The sequence below is a fragment of the Hippichthys cyanospilos genome, chromosome 12 (assembly GCF_059441005.1).
Source record: "Hippichthys cyanospilos isolate Australia breed blue-spotted pipefish chromosome 12, RoL_Hcya_1.0, whole genome shotgun sequence".
Classification (NCBI taxonomy): domain Eukaryota; kingdom Metazoa; phylum Chordata; class Actinopteri; order Syngnathiformes; family Syngnathidae; genus Hippichthys; species Hippichthys cyanospilos.
This window is the reverse complement of record NC_142380.1, coordinates 13,706,043-13,727,685: the sequence shown is the minus strand read 5'-3', so window position 1 is coordinate 13,727,685 and position 21,643 is coordinate 13,706,043. Positions and strand designations below refer to the sequence as shown.

Below are 21,643 nucleotides of genomic sequence, written 5' to 3'. Positions count from 1 at the left end.
TTTTTAGTGTTTTAATAGCCAGTTTTACCATTCCAGTCAAAATTGATCTCGCGTTACTGTTTATAGGGAAACCGCACAACTAAAAACCCTATCGCCCCCAAAAATGTAGCCCTCCCCATCCCATTCGCATGATTTCCAACCCCAAAATCCCTGGGCTATTTCCCCCTTTTCTTTCTCTGTCTCTCTTTCTGCCGAAGAATTTTAAACAAATTACCTCCATATGTGCTTAAAGGAGCCCCATGGGAAGGGGGCCAAGAAGAATATACTGCTGACTGAACACAAACATTGACTTCATCAAACATGGCACTCTGATGCTCTCCATATGCTCACCTGGCACAGCGGTTCACTCGCTGACTGCGGCGTGGCGACATCTTGTCAGTTTGCCTCGTTATCTTCCCGTGGCACATGTTTTTGGATGAGGCTGGAGTGAGGGGGCGTTTAGCGCCTTGCTATTAGCAATCAAATAACATGAAAGCGTGTGAGGAATATTTTGAATTTGATGAAGGTTGGATAAATGGATTTATCGTAAATTCACACTCTCTGACGCCATAGCGGTTTACTAACCCAACATCTGGGCACTATGGAAAGCCACTTGAGCATTTCATTCATTAGCCTTAATACGACTGTGAGTGCTCCTCCACTCTAAAGCTCTTTTCTAGTAAGACACTTCACTTTGTCTTACTAGTGAGAACTAATCATGTCCTACTAAAAGGAGCGCAAGGATAGTGAATAAACAGTTTCCTTAGTTCAAGTAAGGTGGGTTCAATTCCCATTTTTAGTCGTCCATATGTGTCCTGTGATTACCTGGTGACCAGTTCAGGGTGTAATCCCCCCTTTGCATAATATTTTGTGGGATCAATGACACAAAGGTACAAACGGCAGTCAGGTGTGGGTTATATAAAAGCAGACTTTGCCTTTATTGGATGTCATTAAGGCTGCACAGTGGCAGACTGCTTTGCATGTCTGCCTCATATTGCGAAGGTCGTGGTGGGGGTACGTGTCTCCTTGGGGGTATGTTAAGGTATTTCAGGGGGGTACGTAAGGTCTCAACAAAGTTTCTGCGGGTATCAGCATTGCGTTTTAATGCCGTGACAGGAACAGTAAGTCTTCCTTCTAAAATGAAGAGCAAATTCGTTCTGTACAAAAAATAAAATGTATAAAAAATAAAACGCAAAATGAGTATTGTACATATATTTAGCTAGAGTGTTGAAAAGTATTAAAAATAAAAGAAAGTGTGTGAAATGTTTTGATCAGGTTACATATAATTTACATATAATTTTGATTCACGTTGGAATATTTACAAATTAATATTTATATTTTAACTTTCATCCCATCCTACCATTCATCCATTTGGTACCGAACATTTGGGGTCAGGTTGTGGGACAGCAGCTTCAGCAGGGAAGCTCCAGGCTCCTTACCTGCCGAAAAAGGTGACATTCCATGTCCCTAGAGCTGGACTGCCAAGGTCCCCAGTTTCCCAGCCGCTAGTCTTTTCATTTACTTAAGCAATATTAAAAAAATCTGTTAAATAACCAAAGAAATTTGATAATATAACTGCAGAGATACTAAAATTCTGAGAATTTGGAAAATTTTAGTTCTATAAACAAGTGATAGACTATTAATAGATATTAGAGATGGGCGAGTAGCAGTACCCTCAGCACCGGGCCAATACATTACCTTATCAGGCCTTATTTACAGGCATCTGTACTCGAGGCGATGGCTGGTACTGGCATACCCCTTGTGGCCATTTTGCCATCAGGAACCAATGGCATACATGTGTGATAGATGCTTATTAAGATGCAATTTTGTAAGTATATATGTAGAAATACAAAAATTTTTGCACAGTAAATGTTTCAATCATTTAAGATAATGTTATAGGAAAATGTTATGATGGCATATATAGGTCTTTCTTTTAAATTAACTGCCAATGTTTTAAAAAAATTTGTAGAGGTACCACTGGTTTCAGTGCCTGATACCGGCGACGGTGATACAGTACTCATACTGGTATCCTTCTGAAAAAAGTAGTTTCAAACATCCATATCAAATTGATTAGTTCGAATGTCAATTAGTTGTTAATGAATCAATTAACGATTGCACCTCCAATCTATTGTATGCAAATTTCCATTAGCCCATTTATGACAGTTTGCATAATTACTGTAGTAGCATTAAGATAGCTGACTAAATGATTTGATGGAACATTTTGTTTGAATTTACAATGTTTTGTTCTCTTTTGTTTTATGACAATGACAGTGAAACAGCTTGAAGCAAGCACACTTTGCTCCTTACTTATCTAGTGGTCTCGTCTTCCGCCATCTTGGCTCAGTGTTACTTCAAAATCACTGCAATACTGACTTTCAAGAGAGTAATGACACGGCTGACGAATGCTTTAGAAATGAGTTTGTTTGTAAAACAGGCTTTTTAATCACTTTACAGTTTACCTAAGGCTTTATCCATGTAGGTTGTGTAGTATTTCATTCAGTAACAAAAGAAAGAGGGAGAAACATGATACACAAAAGAAAAATAGAAGAAAAGGCCCAAAAGACTTGCAAGCCTGAGTGACTTATTTCTAATCTCAGGTACCACCCCCCTGGCCCAGTGGCCCTCATGTTGCCTTTGGACGACCGCCAGACGCCTTTTGATTGTTGTTCACCCTCTTTCTCGTGTCACTCGACAGGCGTTCACTGTGACCTTTCCAGCGATGAATATACGTCGGCGAAAGATCACTTACGAGGGGAGCTTTCACCAGCGCTGTGGAGAAAAATCACCCAATCAAGCGCGGCAATAATTCACCTCATCATTAATATGTCTCCTCTGTCACGGTTGACCTCCACCGCCATGGCATGTGTGCGTCACTGGAAGTGGGGGAGGCCATAGAGCGCTGCTATCTAGAAGGCTCCAAGCTGTGTTCCGTGCTCCGGCTTGCAGACTGTCAGTGGTTTGTGTCTCCTCACCGTCTCTATCTCGAACATCATGACACACTCAGAGAGAGTGAGGGGGAGAGAACCTCAAATATTTGGCCTTAAGTTGCAGGAGGGTGGCTATTGCGTTACATACCATTTTGGATCTATTCGTCAGCTTGTGGGAACATATCACATCTGTGTGTGTGAGTGTGTCGAAGAAAAGCATACACACTTAAAAACAATGAGGTGTATAACGATTTGGCAATAACGGCAGCACTATTGAGTCACGTTACAATCACAAGGTCTGAATCACAAGATGGACAAAAAAGTATCTCGTTATCTTTGCTTGAAAGACAAAGTCAATGTTTTTTTATTTGGGGATTTAAAAAAAATGGTCTCACTCATAAATCTGCTTTCATTGGACAAAGCTTCCTTATAATAAGAATGGATCTGATGCAATTCTGTATACTGTACACTGAAGTATATTGTATTTGGACAAGTGTTGGATCATACTTTCTCATGTAGGAAGGCTATCTAATATTGTGCATCTCTCAAGGCGTTTGGTGTGTGTCTGTAGGAACTTTGGTCCATTTATCCAGAAGAACATTTGTGATTTTCGTTCATCCCAAAATCATTTGATAAAAAACATAATCATCTCAGCAAGCCACAGGCATTCTGGCATAGAACTTTTGCAGCATGCTCAGAAAAATGACTGCACCTTAAGAAGCATAGAATTACCAAGTCACATGACCAAACTCAGAAAACAGTTTAACTGTGATTGGTGAGTACCTGGGCCTTAAGAGTCTTAAGTACGGCCCATGGGCCGGATACCACATGTAAAGAGGTCTAACCTGGCCCTCGAGATCACCATAACCCCTGAGCCATTCGCACCACCAACATAATTCCAGTGGATTTTGAAATCGGTGAAGTGGAGCTTTGTGTCGATGCCACATACATTAAGGTAGCTGGCACATTTTCAAGTATTGAGGAAGGCGGAAGCAGTGCGTTGTCCAGTGAGAGAAGCTGGGCACATCTTATTATGTGTTCTAAAATATGTGTTTTATGAAAGAATGGAATAATGATAACAGAACATTTCCATTCATTTCATGCAATTCAAGGAAAATGCCATTTGGGATATATAGGAGACCAAAAGTTACTTTACTTAATTTATCTTCATTTATTTATTTAGTTATTTTTGCCTTTCAACAATATATTTTTGCGATGGATTGGGACCAGGCCGGCGTACATAGCAGATATCTACGTAGAATTGCCACAAACTGTTTTCCAGTTATATAGCATGATTTTACCTGTCCTGGCTCAAGAATAGATTTTCCCCCATGTGGCCCCTGAGCTTCATTGACTTTGACACCCCTGCTTTAGCAACTATGATCTCATTTTTAGTCTGCAACAAGTGTCAAAACAGTCCCCCACCCTCCAAAGGATTGGTTAAATGGGTTGATTTTTGCAATTTTGTTGCAGATTTATATTCCACACACACAATGTTGATAGTATATAAGACATTTTTCTATAACTAATTTTAACAAAGCTTGCAACATATTTAATTTAGTAAAATCTTCAAATGAAAGCAAAGCAAATTCCACCCATCCATTTTCCTAGACACTTATCCTCATTACGATTGTGGGCATGCTGGAGCCCATCCCAGCTGTCTTCGGGAAGTAGGTGGGGTACACCCTCAACTGTTTGCCAGTACATAGACAAACAACCACTCGCACTCACAAACACACTGCAGGGCGATGATGGAGTGTTTGCCTACCATGCATGTTTCTGTGGATGTGAGAGTAAACCATCATACCCGAAGAAAAGCCACTCAGGTACGAGGAAACCATGCAAACTCCACACAGAAAGGCCAGACCCAGAATTGAACCCGCAACTTTCCAGTAATTTTGCTTGCAAAGTTTGCGGAGTTTAGCTGCCAGTAACTAAATAGAACTAAGTAATCTGAGTGTGTTTGTTACACTTTATAAAATGTCAATTAGTTGATTCATTTATCAAAGTCAACATTTTTAACAGCCCTAATAAACACACTTTTTCAGATAAAAAAATGACACAATAGAAGTGATAGCAATAATCATAAAACAATCCTACAAAGTAAGGGGAAGGTTCTCTTAACAGAAAGCAAAAATATAATCCCCCCTTCATCATCGTCGTCAAAGATGTAAACAAATGCCACAGAAATGACTGTTCATTCTCTTGGGTACTGGAAGGAAACTCCTGTTTAACATCTCAACAATAATGTTCCCTGGGGTTATTTATTCAGGAATTTTAATGGGCTTAGATCCTAGCGCCCCCCATGGCCTCTGGCTTACGCTCCTTTGGGCTTTTTCTATCAAGCATTTGATCAAGCGCTGTACAAACCCTGTGGTGATGCTGTCATCTGTTTTAGCAACCATGCAACAGGAAGATTTTGATTAACATGCTGCTTGCCGTATGCTGCCAAACACACTTTTGGGTCTTCTAATGTTTGCTGTCAATGATAGAAATTTTGAGGACTTGGCTTTTTGTTCAATGTAACTTGCGACAGGATCTTTGTTTTATGTCAAGTGAATGTAACACAGTCATGTCCCAGAGTCAATGTTTAAGGGCTTCTCTCCCTACATATGAGAGCCATTAGTCTCTCTCTAACTTCATCTCTCTTTAGGGTCCTGAATGGAAACAGATGCACAGAACGACATCATTCTTTGACTCAAAACTCATGAGGAATCTTTAATTGTTATTTGTAAATGCAGATTACTTCTCTGTGCTGTTCTCAAGCATTCTGGCTGAGAAACAAATGTGTGTGGATCTGATCGATGTGAACACATATGGAAGTTTATCTTTCTTTGGAGACTTGGATGATTTGGGGGAATTTTTGGGAACGAGTGTAATTGTGCAGTAAAATGGCAAGATTTCTCTCTCTTCCCTGGTGGACTTCTGCAGACCGTGTAAAGCCAAATGATTTCCTGGTCCACTGGCCTCAAAAAGTCTCGACCCCCAATATTAACTATTGACTAATCTACTGGATAGAAAAAAAATAAGTAATCAACCATCCATTCGTCCATCCCTCCATCCATCCATCCATCCATCCATTCATGCTAGCAAATGAGTGAACTATCTATTTAGAAAGTGAGCTAACCTTAAAGAATATAAAATCAAATGATGTATAGTAAAATCAATAGTGTTCAATAGGTTCAACTTGCCAAATATTGAACTCGTGTTTATTACCTAACAGTGGATCTATAAAAAGCATTCAAAATCATTTTGTTAATGATTTATGGCCATCGTTGACCTCATTAAAACAACGAATGGCCTGTTTGCATCGTACTGTTCATTGTCATCACGATCCTTGTCTGTGCTGTTTGAAATTGCATGTCAGGTATTTTGCCACCTGGAATCGGAGAGAACAGCTGGCCAAATAAGACCCGACCTTCTTTACGATTACCCCTAAATCACTTGTGACTGCACAGGCAGATGCAGTTAAATATAATGTTCAAAATGAAGGCCTTTCAACAACCTTCACATTTTTTTTCTAAACCCATTTGAAATGTTTGCTCACGTTTATGATTTCCCTCATACTGGAAGTCAGGGACACTGAGTCATTAAAGACATAATCCTTTCTGTGTGCCACATTTTTTTATGGTTACCCACTTTCTCATGTAAAACTGACCTCAGAGTCATTGCCTTCTGCCCAGGTAAATTTATGTGTCTACCTCTCCGTTCTTCATTCCAAGGCAATTACGGCATTCTGTCAGGTATAACAAATTAGCTTTTGGGATATATTGTAGAAGCTCTTTGCATCAATCAAGTATCTTGGTCAAAAAGATATAGAGTTAAAGTACCTCCCATAAAATAACATTGCTTTACTGTGGAGACGATGAGTCAATGTGTGGACCTAGGCTCAGTTTTCAGGGTTGCTCAGAGGTCGACTGCCTCGATGGTGCAACCTAATCTCTGCTAGAGCTCATGACTTCAATGCTGGAGGTGAAAAATCAGGCCTGATCTTTCGGTCTGAGAGCTTCATCTACGCTTGTGTACATAGAAAATTCTTCATCTCTGCTGCCCTCTACAGGCCTTTCTCTCTCTATTCGCTTGGAAGGACATCTTTTTAAATGAGAATCACGTCGGTGTTGTAAATTACGACCAAAGGTCATCAAGTGGCAGGCTCCGCAGATGTCATCTCCCACAGAGGGGCCACTGTGTTCTGTAAATGTGCTGCAAACCGCTAATGTGCAAGGAATATTAATGCATTTTTTTTTATTATTATTTTTATTTTTGCATCAGATGCATGGGGGAAAACGAACCGCCTCTGCGTTTAGTGAATCACTGCTACACCTCGTACTTCAGTAAAGAAACAGTATTCCATTCCTGACCGGAGAAGGATCACGATGTCACCTGCACCTGCACAATAACTTCCCACTGGTGACCACAGAAGAGTGACTGGCGTTTTATGGGTCGCTGGCGTTTTATGGCCCTCAAAACTATGAGGCGACCCAACAAGGGGTCCATAGGAAACCATGTAAGGATTTCGTCTTTCAGTACTAAGTCGATCACACACCTCAACTCTCCAGCCTTCTGGATTTGATTTTCTCTGTTTTCGCTATCAGTAGAAGATTATCATGTTTTCTGAGATATGTAATTCTACATAATTTTAAATCAATATAAATGCCATCTCAATATTTTTGAAACGATGTAAATTTGAAGGTGTTTGTAGACGTTTGACCAGCACCTTGGTTTTTGGCTTTGTAAACAGCAGTGTTTGTCTCTCCCTGCTGGCTGATAGGTTGAAACCTTTTAAACGCCTCAATGCGCTTGCATGGTCCTTTTTCGTATTCACAACATTCTCTTGTGTTATTCATAAATATGTTTAAATGTTATATTACTTTTAAGTACGTCAAAAAATAATAATAATAACAATAATAATAATATAAATCGGTAAACAGTTTTTTGATAACAGAATATTTGTTGTTTCTTTATGAATTGCTTTATTAACAATTAATAGTTTTGAATTGGATATCAAATGATTTGACAAATAATGAATTTATGCTATGCCACATAAAGTTTTATTATGATCAACATATTATTTAATTGATAACCTTTCAATAACCATTTAATTAGTTTTAAATTTGATCATGTACCTCACAATTAATAATTGAATTAATTGAATGTGTATTTAATTGTTTTCAGTTTGATAATGTAACAGCTCAGTTGGCCAAGAAAATGTACAAAACTTGTTGAATGTGGCCTGCAAGGCATATGTTGCTAATCTCTGTGATAACATCTCAAACGTCTAAAAACACACATACACACACACACGTACTGTATAAATAGACTGTGTCGCTACCCTATGCCATATTGTTGACTGCTGGGAGCCAGTCTGTGGTCACATGCTCGCCTCCATACATTACCGCGATGGAGTCATGAAGCTTCTAAATGTGACCTGCAGAATTAAATTCCAGCCATTGTTAAGCCACCACAAAAGAACGTGCTGTCACCACAACCCAGCACCCTCTGTGGCATCAATGCATGGTGACATTGTCACCATTTTTTCTTTCCCAGTCGTTTCATGTCTTTATTTGAGCATTTTCCGGGGTTGATGTAGCATTCTGCTGAAGAACTAATTGCTGGGCTGGTAGCTCTAATAGTTCCTAATTCATATTTTGTTAATAGCTGGAGGTAAAAAGTCTGTTGATCAGTGGATCATGACAGAGGAGCGTATTGTTAGTGTTTCATTTGCTGATTTGAAGGAGCTGGAAAATAAAATTGGCCGGAAAACACCTGAAAGTCTCCTGCTGTGGATGAGGGATACTGCAGACTCAACAAACGGGGAGACAGAAGACCAAAACAACCTTTTCAATGATTCTTTTGCCAACAAATTGAGCAACCTTCAACAAGAGATGGTAAGTAAGATATTATTTATGTTCATATGCCTTATTAAATGACGCTTAAATTACTGTAATTAACCAAACTCATTTCTACTTGCTGTAAATTACAATGTTATTGTTATACAGCAGTTTTCCAACTTAGATAGAACCAAGGCACTAGTTTCGATGTAAAAAATGTCATGACAAACCACCAATGTTGTGAAATGTATGCCGTGCTAAAGAAGTCGTGCTAATTAACCTCGATACGTTTTTTCATTAGAATATCTTGTTTTTCATTTCTGTATATACTGCATTGATGACTTGACTATCAAACTATGCCGTATCAAGGTTGAGAGTGCAATCTGTATAACAATATGCACAGTACAAATGTGTTATTTTGTTGGTTTCATAATTTTTGAGCGAACAAAATGGTCATAAAACAAGGACCACTGTGGTACATTTTAGCTATACTGTTTACTACATTGTAAATTCTGTACCTTTCTATTCAGGATATGAAGTAAAGAATAGAAATCAAATAGTAGAAAATGACTTTTTAGATAATGTACATTTTTGTTTGAAAGTGCAGAAACTAGTAACTACTGTAATTACTGTAAGTAGTCATTGGTAGAGAACGTATATGCTCTGAAATTGCAGTGCAATTTTGTACCGTACAAGGGGTAAGTGTATAGTTTGAAATCATATTTATGTTTAATCAGTTTTTTGCTATATTTTTGGGGAACCTATTGGAAAGACAAATCTAAAAAAAAAAGTCAATTCATCCAACCACAGGTGTCAAACTCAAGGCCCGGGGACCAGATCCGACACGCAGCCTCATTTTATGTGGCCTGAAAAAAAGCTGATTTGACTTCAACTTTCTGATTAAAATATCAAACTTGCAAGTTGTCTTTAAGTTTAAAAATGTTGGGGGAAAAACTTATTCCTAAACTCTCTTTTGAACAGTTTTTGCCGGCGTCTGATTTCAAAACTAGGTAAGCGTGTGAAGAACACTTAAAATTGATTTGAATTCACAGTCATTCTGGCCCTCTGATAGAAACTCTAACTTCAATGTGGCCCATGATAAAAATGAGTTTTGACACCCCTGCATTAAACAATGTACATGTTCCTTTTTAAACTGCTACAATAATTTCACTACAGTCATTATTGTCTATTCAGAGGTGGATGCGCTCAGCAGATGTCAGAATTCTCCGCCGGCTGGTTTCCGTGCACGAGGGTATAGAGTCCATGCGTTGGCTCATGATGGAGCGTAGCACCTCAGCCAGTTATGACAGCAGCCTGACAGGAAGCCTCAGCAGCCTGGTGACAGTGGAGGAGCATGCACACTCACTATCTCCATGCAGGTGCAGTGTTTAGGGACATACGTGTAGATAAATATATCATTTCTTTTACATTTAAAATGTCTGTGTCAATATATGTTACAATTTCCACAGTAAAATATATGACTATAGATTACATAAGGCACACTGGCGATTTAATTTTCTTTTAAAATAGGAGTTTTATGGTACTGATATTGAAAGCACAACAACTCATCCTGCACTGAATATTCTATACTCCTAATTTCCTCACAGGGAAATTGCGAGCTCAACATACCCCGAGGATTTGCCTGATATCTTTAGTCGAGAATCACCAGATGATCCAACGTACGCAGACAGTGACCATTCACATCAGAGGAACTGTGGCGTAACGCCAAGCCTGGAGTCCAGTCCGTCCAAAAACTGTTTGACTCAGACCGAAATCCAAGAGTCACAACCCCAGCACTCAGAAGCTCATTCGGCAGAGAACCTAAAAGTGGATACAGACCAGATCAGAGAAACTCAATCCAACAACTTTGATCTGAATGACAAAGAGACAAAGCAACAAACTCTTGACAGCCTAAAAGAAGAGGTTGAGGAAATGGCTGCAGTTTTGTTTGCCTATGATGCTCAGTGGCGCTGGATAGAGTCAAAGGATGATGTGACATTTTTATGACCTGCAATTAGAGCAACTTGAATGCATATCCCTCATGAGAAGCTATTTTTCCTGAGAAACCTTGAAAAATGCAACATATTCTGCTTTGTATCAGGATACATAAAAATACAGTCTGGTTTTTCTTGATCTCTTTTTTAAAGAGAATAGAGAATATTTAATTGTGAATATTAAATCATTATATTTTGTTTCTATTGTACAGTATGATTAAGTTAAATTTGTAGGAAACATAGATAAACCTAGTGTTAGTATTCTAGTGCTTAACACAAAAGGGTATTGTGTTTAAATTAGGACAGTGTCTCGCAAACGCCATTGGATAACAAGGACAGTGATTTTAAAATCAGTCTACAGCTCTGCACATGTACAAACGATCCACGTCCACATATGCACGATAATGACTTCATAGTTGATCTGTCAATAAATAATTCGATAATTCCCTTACAGTTGTCTTCGGAAATAATGGCAGTTTGAGTCTTATGTTATTTTTACATTATTTACACATTGTCTGATTATTTTACATTTGTATGGGTGTAATAATTACAACCATACACATTTAAAATAAACACTACAACCCAACAACTGGCTTTATTGGACTCATTCCCACGTTTTTGATTTTAGCTATACGGTAATATCTAAACTGTATTTTATATCCATTCATTCACTGTATGCTTAGATCCTTTAATTGAAGCCCGTTACCTTGTATGTTTAGATCCTTTTATTCAAGACCTTTACCTTGTATGTTTAGAACCTTTTATTAAGCCCTTTACCGCTTACTTTGTTGCGATCGCTTTGGAAAGACACTTTGGATTGATAAACAGTAAAGCGTAAACTTTGACCTGTGATGTCATGCTGTCCAAATTACGCGGAGACGACGTCACGTATTTAGTGTGGAAACCAGGAAGTGAAGCTCGAAGTGAAGCGCGTCTTTCGACGTTTAAGCCTGACGTTGCGGCTAAACAAGTCACGATGTAAAGATTCAGACTTTCGCTACGGAATCATGGCACTTTATTTTCTCCTCTTATTTGGCCTTGCAAAGGCTGCACCTGGAAACGGTAAGTGCGACACAATTGAGGGGGTGCGAGTTAGCCCCTTGGCTAAGGTCCACGGAACAAGTGCATACAACCAGCGCGCGGACTGAGTTCAATTCCAAATGTTGACAATTTTAATATTTGTTTTACGAAATGTTTTTATATATTCTCTTTTTATATATATTAAAGACCGGGATTGTTTTATGATGTTTGATTCCGTAATGTCACGGAGATGTTTGTATTCTTTGAACATAATAATTACTCAACTGTTGCATCATTTTGTCTAATGAATACAATGTATACAAATTGTGGTTGTTAATACATATCAAATGCCTCTGACAGATGGGGACTTGACATTTGTATTAGAGCGTTGGTCCAAGCCGTTCCAGGTGTTGTCCAAGTACAGTTGGTACGGCAACGTCGGGTTGCAAAGGTTTCAAATACCTGAGGAGACAGCCGTCGCCCATTTCATCTTCACTATCAGAAAGGACCACACCTTTCAATGCCCCGAGCGCAATGTCACCATGTAATTTTCATTCGTATTATTCTCTCCACTTCCTTCATTGCCTGCAGCAATCACATAGCTTTTCTCACTTCTTGGTTTTTCCAGTTATATTCGGCAGGGTGCACCTCCAGTCATAAACCCAATTGGTACGGAGTTTCCAAAATTGACGATGTGGAAGGCTGCTCCCCCCTTTTTCCTCTCAGTGAACTCATCCCCAAAATACCTTAGCCTGGATTACCCTGCACCCGGTGACTGGTTTGTTGCCACCCACTTGCCTGAAGATGATGGGCGCATTGTGCAAAAGGTATTTGCCTAAAACTATTTGTCACTGGCCACAACATTGCTTTCCTTTCCAAAAGTAATTATTGGTTACCATAGTAATGTGCAACTCCACCTCATACTGATATGCATGTATTGTGCAACTCCACCTCATACTAATCTGTGTTTTCAGGGTGTTATTCTTATTGAGTAAAACCTGTTCCACCAGAGCAAGTTATAAGACTGCATATGTTGCAATGAGTTCCCACATTTTTTTATTTCTTCAGGGCTTTCCCTCGTGTTCCTACCTTTTCGGGCTTAACATTTCCATCTGGAGGGCAGTTGACACACCAATTTTAGAGAAGGGAATCAAGCAAACACAGAAGGCTGCCCCAAACAAACCCGCCCGTTTTAAGTATGACGCCAATGTGCAATGATGTTTAACCATTTCACTCTGGATTCCTACAATTAATGTGTTGTACGTTTCTGTGGTTAGGTTGTATGTTCCACAGTTTTCCTCGTCCCTTTCCCTGACTTTGGATGATTGTACATTAGCAGAGGGTGGAGAAAGTGGAGACTGTTCTCTGGACCTCAGCATTGGCTCACGTACTGTCCAGCATGTTCCACTGCGTTTAAAATGCTCTGGAAAGAAATGCTCTGCTTTTCTCGCCGCTCCGCCTTGGGACACCTGGTTGCGTGTTAACGTGCAAACCCGTGACAGTCAAACAGCGACTTTCAGCATTCTATCGGATTACAAAGGTAATGTACACAAACACACCAAATGTCATGTTCGCCAAGAGGTAAATTACCACAATGTGGTTTGGAACCAAACTCTTGTTTGACTTGTGTTTCTACTACTTGGTGTGTCAGTAAGATGGTGACAGTTGTGTAATGTCATCAAGCACAGCATTGTGTAACCAAACACTGGATTCAGCACACAACATTAAAGTAGCAAAGGAAGCACAGAGTTGAAAGACCAGAAATGTCTCTTGTCTTGTCATATAACTGTTGATTTCAAGAAAACATTGTGTTCATGTTTTACAATACCTATCCGGTAAAAAAGTGGGGTTTATTTCAACTTTTGTAGTAGCTACTGTGGCAGGGGCTGTGAGCAAGTCTCCACTGGCCACTGCTGCCCACCCGCCAGCCAGCCCTGGCACTGAAGACTAATTGGTTGATCCTGCCAGATACATACAGTAGTGTTTCTCAATGTTTCTTCCATGACTTACCCCCTGTGAAATTTTTTTTCAACTAAGTACCCCCGATCCAGTGCAATAGAGTTTTGGATAGAGGAAAAAAAAAGACTTGACAGTGCTGTGCCATCTGTAGGTCTTGCAAAGTGGTCACTATAACACAATTTAGCAATAAGTTGCTTCATTTTCCAATTCATTCACCCTTAATTTTAAAATAAGGACTATACTGCGCCCGCTCCAGCATTTAAAAAAAAAAAAAAAAAAAAGAAATCGAGTTGCTGATACATGCAACTGTGTTCACATCTTCCTTACCCTCTGAATTTCTTTCCTTTTCCCTCAGAGGTACTCCTTTATTCGTCTCAAAATTCATGCCATGCATGTCTTAAGTCCTCACAGCGCTTAACGTAGTCTTGTAACCTTACATCCAAGCGTTCATATGATCGCAAGGACTCACCAGTGTAATGAGGAGGAAACCTATCAGATAACTCAATATCTGGCGCTTGATAGGGATCTACAATATCCAACCTGTTCAGCTTATCTCTTATGTCCTTTTCATCCAAGTGAGATCTGAAGTCACTAGAAGGAACGGAATGTTGTTTAATCACTGCTGTTTGTTTTTATTCTTTACCTTCCGCCGTTACGCCTTGACCAATATACCTGCTGCGTAAACAAATGCATGTGGGGATCAGTCACGTGACGTCCGAAGGTGTTTTGCCATATTAGAGTGCCTAGTGTGGGCCCAAAAAACATTGCTATAGCATTTATTTTGTGCCTTTTTGGCAATAGAAATGTTTAAAAAGAAAGCTGACCTATTGCAGGTCTGCAAACCGTGCAGAGAGGTTCAGGAGCAAACAAACAAAAAAAACAAAACACTTTTGGAATTGTTAGGTTTTTAGTATGAAGTCATCCAGAGAAGTAATCACCCTAAGCTTTTATTTACTTATACTAAAAATGTTAAATTCAAACAAAAATGTTTTAAATTCTTCAAAGTATGCACTTTTTTCTCAGCCAGTTTTATGATGTACATGATGCTTTCTGACATGGAATGACATTCACTTCACAGTTACGCATTTTCAAGAGGTAATAACTTGAATTTCTGGACCTACTTTGGAAATTTGAGGTGTGTCCAATCTATTGACCAGTACTATGAATATTCTAATTATCAGTTATTTTGCAACTAGTCTTTGTATTTTGCATGAAGTTAGTCATAAATTCATTTGGACTAAACAAAATCAAAATGTACAATTGGTGAAAAGAGAGCCAAGTCCAACCTAAATTTTTGACTGCTGTCTTTCAGTGCAATGCAAGCCAACAAGCGAAGGTCTTCCAGCCAAAGCTCACTCCCGTCAAAGTAGCACCAGTAACTACTCCTCAGGAAATGAAAGCTTTGTGGAAGGAGAGCCCCTTGCCTTGACCCAGCAGTCCGGACCACTGACTTTACTGCCTTCTGAGTGTGTATGGAGCATCCCAGTGTTCCAAGAGGAGTTCAATATTTTCGCCATGCGATTCCCTCCAGTCCACGAGCCCCATATCAATGTTACAACGACCCACCCCACACTCCTTACCTACCCTCTGCCTGCGCAAGTCACCGGTGGGACACTCAACCTAAACCTCACACTCAATACTGTAAGTGTCAACACACTGCATACACTACAATTGGAATATTACTTGTGCATAAGTGAATTTTTGCTTTGCTTTGCAAGAAAAATGCAACACTGGGGAACAGTAGCACTGTGGTGGCCTGCTTCGGTCCTCAAACACCAGTCCTCAGCCTCAGCAACTCCCCACAATGCAGCACAGGTAACACAATCTATCAAATGCATGTTTCTGATGTTTTTGGCTTTTATGGTGTGAAGGATATTCCATTTCTGCTACCGTATTTTCCGCACTATGAGGCACACCTAAAAGCCTTATTTTAAAAAAAAAAACAAGGTGAAGGTGCGCCTTGTAATACAGTGCACCGTTTGTATGGATCATATCATGTGCTGACTGCATTAATTGCAGACTTCTCTGATCATAGAGTAGACATGCCCTTGAACGCAGCCCCATCTAGTGGATACAAACAGAAAGCTAATGCGGCCCCAGCCACCACTGTAGCTTTGATTCCATGGGCACCCAAAAAGCCTTAAATTTAGGTCGTGAAAACACCACCTCACTGACATTACTTCTGGAAAAAAATGAAGCTTGCTTATTCTTTTTTGGAGTGAACAGAGCTGTGAGAATGCTTATATTTTATTAATAGAGTTTGAGCGACCTATAAGCTTGAATTGACATTCCTTTGAGTGCAACTCCATCTAGTAAATACATAATGAATGCAAATACTGCCCTAGCCACCACTGTAGCTTTAATTCCATGTAGCTTTGATTCCTTGTGACTTATAATCCGGTGCGCCTTATAGTGCGGAAAAAACTGGTACTTAAACTGTACAGTTTTAAATTGCGCCCGAGAACAAGCTTATATGGGAGGTATTTAGCCCTCCAAATAAGTGAATGGGATACGGATTGATTGTGTGATTTTATTTCTACGTTGTGTGTTTTCTAAAGATTTTTTTGAAGGGTATAACGTGAATGTGAACGCCAGCTTTCCCGAAGCGGTCCTCCGGCTGCCTTTTCCCCGTTCAGGAACATGGTACCTTTCTCTGCAACTCATATGCAAAAGGTACTAAGCAATTTCATTGGAAGTAAAACCTTTCTAAAATTTCACTAAAACATTTTTGCCGAAAACTAAAAAATTGGCACAAGTATTCTTCATCGCCTTGGCGGCAGCCACTGGTTTTCAAGAACAGACTTTAACAAAAGTGTATATAATGATTAGTGTGATTGGTGTATGTATGTATGTATGTATGTATGTATGTATATATATAATGATTAGTGTGATTGGTGTATGTATGTATGTATGTGTGTGTATATATATATATATATATATATATATATATATATATATATATATATATATATATATATATATATTATTCCAGCTATTTCACAATGCTTTTATTAACATGAATTTTTTGTGTCTGCAGCAATGACTGCGGAGGTGTGTCTGTTGTGTCCGTGGTTCCAGATGTTTTCATCAATGCCTGCATCGAGGGCTGTGGCCAATTTGGGGAATGTAGACTCCTCACTTCCTCCTCCTATCAATATTGTGCCTGTGTGTGCAAATCTGGTATGAAGTAAAAACACACAATTACCAGAAATTTCAGACTGTAAGGGTCATTCAAGAATTGTACATCCTTATACATCCATATAACATGCAGTTTCTGAGTACATTTACATTTAGGTATGTCCTGAGACCAAAGCTGGAAAAAAAAAAAAAAAACGAGCGCTTGAAAATAATTATAAAAATGCTCCTCCATTTTCTTAAGATTAATGTTTACTTTTCAGGAATTTTGAAACCCAAATGTTTTTCAATTCTGGAATGACCCATCAAATGCCAATTTTAGAAAAAAAAGAAACGAGTGTTTTTCTGGCAGGTCATTTTTTTTTTTATTGTTTGTATCTATATATTTAGTCCAAAAGCTGCGCTTCAGAAGTACAAACTGTGTGTTTACATAATCCTTGTTTCATAAAACTTGAAAAGTCCAACTTGATAACATCACAAAGTTGTAGTTTGCGTTACTGTTGTAATCTCACTTGTGTTCACACAACATTCGTTTGGGGGAATTTTGTAAAGTATAAAAAACTCCAGGTTGATTTGCATTTGTTTTAGCATAATTCTAACCTAACCTAAAATCAAAGCATTCATGTAGTACTGCATTTTGAATAGATTACTTTGTTCTTTTAATTTCCATCCCTTTGTTAAAAAATAGCATTTTCTTCATATTGACAATACAAAAACACATTTTTGATTCAGAAAAGAGGCAGTTGTTGATCACTGTTTTCCAAAATATAAGTAAATGTTTGCAAACTTTGATTCACCACAGTATGTTTTTTTATTTTGATAATATATTATTATTTGATTCATATTTACCGTAGAGAGGTTAAAATTCGGAAAATGTAGGTGTCTAAAATAGTTCAATTGGTCAATTAATCATTGCACTTCTACTGTGTAATAAATCTGTTTGGTGTTTTTTGGAGTACAGATGAATTTTGGGGAGTTTATTGAAAGATATTGTATATATAGAACTGGACAAATAAATAAAACATGTATCAATCGCATAATGTTAATAATTGACTAATAGTAACATGTATGTGTTTTCAGGCATGAGGGGTTGGGGCTGCACCGACAACTCCAAAGCTGTGGCATTCTCCCATCAAGTATTCGCCGCTCTGCTGCTCACGCTCAGTAACCTCAGCTTCCTGCCTGCAATTGTGTTGGCCAGTAAACGCCTCTACGTTACGGAGGCGTCCGTTTACTTCTTCACAATGTTCTTCTCTACGGTGACATTCAAGCGCAAAGTAGTTGAAAAGGAACTTTGGGCACAATTTCAGCATTTATTTGTGTGTGTGTGTGTGTGTGTGTGTCTACTTAACAGTTCTACCATGCTTGTGACCAGCCGGGGCAAGCCGTGTTTTGCATTATGAGCTACAATACCCTCCAGTACTGCGATTTCCTGGGGTCTATTTGTTCCATATGGGTCACGCTTTTGTGCATGGCTCGCGTCAGGAGCATCGTCAAACATGTAAGATAATGGAGCGTCCGCGCTCAGTTTTTTTACTAGATATTTTCCTTGTCCACTTATCATGATTTGCACCTTTGTGTTTATGTGTAAGTAGACTCTGTTTCTTATTGGGACTCTGCTGATCGCCATGTCACTGCAGCTAGACCGCAGAGGCCTGTGGAACCTGCTGGGCCCCATTCTCACCGCCATGTTATTTATGGTGGCTGTTTGGGTAAGGGATGCGCAAAAGTAAAACTTTCATTTCCAGCAGGAAAAGATTTGTGATGCACTTGTGTCATGACATATAATGTTGTCATTACTTGAACGTGCTTGAAACTCAAGAAACTCCTACATTAAATTGCCGCTTTGCTTTGAAATGAATGGAAATGGCTTTGCAGCCTGCTCTAAAAAACGATTTGAACCTAGTCTAGTATCATTTTTACAGGTTTATATACTAACAAAAGGCTATTTGGTTGTTTCAAATAAACAACAGGTAGGGTTTTGTTTCGACATAGGGCTGCAACTAACCATTATTTTTTCGATTGGCAAATTAGATCAAAAGAAAGTAATAAACGTCATCCTTTTTTCAAAAGCAGCACCTTATGAACTAATGTTGGCAAATACAATTACAAAAGGCCATCTGGACCAACACACAAATACATACATATTAGACTTAACGGGATCTGGATATTTGGAGCCAATCAGCGAGTTTAAAAATGACTGATAACAGATCATGTCTATTTAAATAAATACTGTAGAGTATCAACAAAAATATTGTACGACGTTTATAAAATAAAGATTTCTTGCCATGGTTTAACAATCTTATGCATGCCCCAAAGAAACGGAGATGCACAAGTGCCTTCTAAAAAGCATTCATGAGTTAGCCAGTCGTGTAAAAAACTTGTGACATACAAGAATGAATACGACAACTACTGATTGAAATGACTGTCTTCTGATTTTATTACAGTTTGCAGTAAATATTGCAGTCAAGGAACTTGTTGCAAGGATTCCTATATAACTATAAAACATTCATGCAACATCATTTGCAGCACTGACATCATTGGCATATTGTGACATTACAGCCGATCGTGAATAAAATAGCTGATATTGCAAGCAACATGCCACGCTGCCGTCTCTTGTAAATGCTTGCAAATGGGAGGTTTAGGTGTCAAATTTAGCCAAAGTCCTGCTCATTTACTGCCATTGAAAATTGGAAATATGTCAATTTTGGACATATTGAAAACCCAATGCTTTACCGTATACCTATACTTTTCAAATGTGTTTTTGACGGATAGCCGCAGATAATTGTATGATTCTGTCCTTGATTGTCCTTGGTCTGAATGAAACGCGGTCCGCCATGTTGTTTTGACAGGTGCGGCGAGGAGTTAAGCGTGGCCAATGTTACCCCCCATCCTGGCAGAGATGGGTGTTCTACCTCATCCCAGGATTGCTCTGTGCTTTCGTCGGAATCACTTTGTACGCGTTTGCCCAGACGGAGAAGAACTACTACTACACACATTCAATTTGGCACATCCTGGTGGCCTCCTGCATTTTGTTCCTGCTCCCGCCCCGTGAAAAGAGCATGGCCGCCGTCAAGTGGACCATGGGATGGCGACCGGATTGGAACGGCATGGGGTCTCCTCGTATTTGTGGGTATACACTATGCCAGAGCAGCAAAGATGAGTGCCATACTGTCACATGACAGACGAACCTCTTCTGTCAAACTGCTGTAAAACGTACACAAAACACTGGAGCGTGTGCTTCTGCAATGTTTTCCTTCTCACACTTGCATCAACAATGCCTACAGCCTTTTTAAATCAAAACTCTGTCCTCAAAAAAGTTAAACATAGCATACCTCTTAAAAATGGCATATTTATTCATCTCCTTATCCCATGGAACCAGCTTAGCAAAAAGATTTATTCAGGTAACCTGCCCAGAGTTTTGTACAGAATGTTTGTGTAGCTCTTTTACGTGCTGTATTTGGTAGTCAAAATACTGTACGCTCCAAATATATATATATTTTTTAGTCATTTTAAAGAGTTATATTCCTGCGGAGTGATGGTATGAATTCCAGTATCTAAATGTGCCCTGTCTGACTCTCAATTAGTCCGGGATGTTGTCCGCCTTTAACATGAGGACGGCTGGGACGGGTCTCCTCGGCACTCGGCATCACTACTTGGCTGTTCGGTTTTTGCGGGTTTGCTCTATGGCAGGGTTTTCATTTGTGAACATATTTTACTTATTTTGGGGTTTACCTCACTATTTCACAGATTTTCTGGCTATCCTAGTGCAGTATTTTGTCAAAACTTACTAAAAAATGAAGGATGTGACAACACGTCAAAGTTCAACATGGCACGACTACTGAGCTATCACACCATCCCTTGGCTAAAATAGTGCAAAAATGATATGGAATAAACTTTGCTGAAAATCGCGCGAGATCATGGACTAGCTCACCTGCAAAGAGTGAGGAAACAGAAAATGGATGGCTGGATAAATGAAGTCAACTTTTATTTTCACAATGTCACAATGTTCACATAAGGTGAATGATACGTTTCAGGTGTTTGATGCTGTAATTATTGTAAAGCACTTTTATGATTTATGTGAGTTCCACTGCCCTTATTTTCAAATAGGAACTTGAATGTACTTGCATATACTATACATGTACCGCCCTGTTTTTCCAATTTTCAATTTTCATGTGTGTTTTTGTTTCTTTGCTTGGATATTATTCCAGGTTTTATTATATGCAAAATAATATGCACTTATCTTTTGTGTTTTCACCACACTGATTTTTTTGATATTCAATTGTTCAAATGTGTCTTGAGCTGCCTTTCATTGTACTGTACATGTTTAGGAGAGAGCGTCGCATAAAGAGATCAGCGAACCTCTACCTCTCTGTACACCGTGAATTTTCAATATGAGTTTCAAACATGACAAAAATAAAGCTAGTGCAATCTTGGCTCTTTTTTTTTTTTTTTTTTTAAAAAAACAGACAAAAAAAACTGCCTCGGGTAATTGAGTGTTTCTTGTATTGATAGCATGCCCATTCATATGTGACTGACTAAAAGGCAAGTGGAGCGAAACAGATTATCATAATCCTCAGAAATGCGGAAAATGTATAAAGTGTTGAAATCCACTCGGCCGATGTGTGTACACGCGTGCTGTCCATTAGTAAAATTGATACTTCCATCAGATCCAGTAAAGCTGATTGCTAAATATAACTCATGGGACAGTTTATTCATGACGTAGGCGGTTTACAAAGCCCCCTTTTTCTGGGCTCAATTTTGAAGGGCTCTGCTACACTAAATGGCACATCACAGA

At 39.0% G+C, this 21,643-nt stretch overlaps 2 protein-coding genes and 1 long non-coding RNA gene across 6 annotated transcripts; 2 read left to right on the top strand and 1 right to left on the bottom strand.

Moving 5' to 3' along the window:
* The first annotated feature begins 8,285 nt into the window (after positions 1–8,285).
* LOC148414981 (uncharacterized) lies at positions 8,286–11,314 on the top strand. Its single transcript, XM_088428890.1, has 3 exons — positions 8,286–8,794; positions 9,932–10,116; positions 10,345–11,314. Exons 1-3 carry the CDS (start codon positions 8,597–8,599, stop codon positions 10,742–10,744), a joined length of 783 nt encoding a protein of 260 aa, XP_088285016.1. The 5' UTR covers positions 8,286–8,596; the 3' UTR covers positions 10,745–11,314.
* LOC148414980 (uncharacterized) lies at positions 8,733–11,547 on the bottom strand. 4 transcript variants are annotated; one of them, XR_015867399.1, is made up of 3 exons: positions 11,516–11,547; positions 10,367–10,558; positions 8,733–10,072 (listed from the first exon to the last, which is right to left on the bottom strand). It is a non-coding gene; the product is annotated as an uncharacterized LOC148414980 (long non-coding RNA). The 4 variants fall into 4 exon arrangements; XR_015867397.1 differs by having other exon boundaries at positions 11,438–11,530; XR_015867398.1 differs by having other exon boundaries at positions 11,474–11,526.
* Positions 11,548–11,622: 75 nt separating this feature from the next.
* Positions 11,623–21,281, top strand: pgap6 (post-glycosylphosphatidylinositol attachment to proteins 6). The gene is made up of 13 exons (XM_088428887.1): positions 11,623–11,793; positions 12,112–12,295; positions 12,380–12,578; positions 12,820–12,947; positions 13,029–13,291; positions 15,023–15,351; positions 15,429–15,525; positions 16,269–16,383; positions 16,748–16,890; positions 17,926–18,104; positions 18,200–18,346; positions 18,441–18,557; positions 19,698–21,281. Exons 1-13 carry the CDS (start codon positions 11,739–11,741, stop codon positions 20,025–20,027), a joined length of 2,286 nt encoding a protein of 761 aa, XP_088285013.1. The 5' UTR covers positions 11,623–11,738; the 3' UTR covers positions 20,028–21,281.
* Positions 21,282–21,643: the final 362 nt, after the last annotated feature.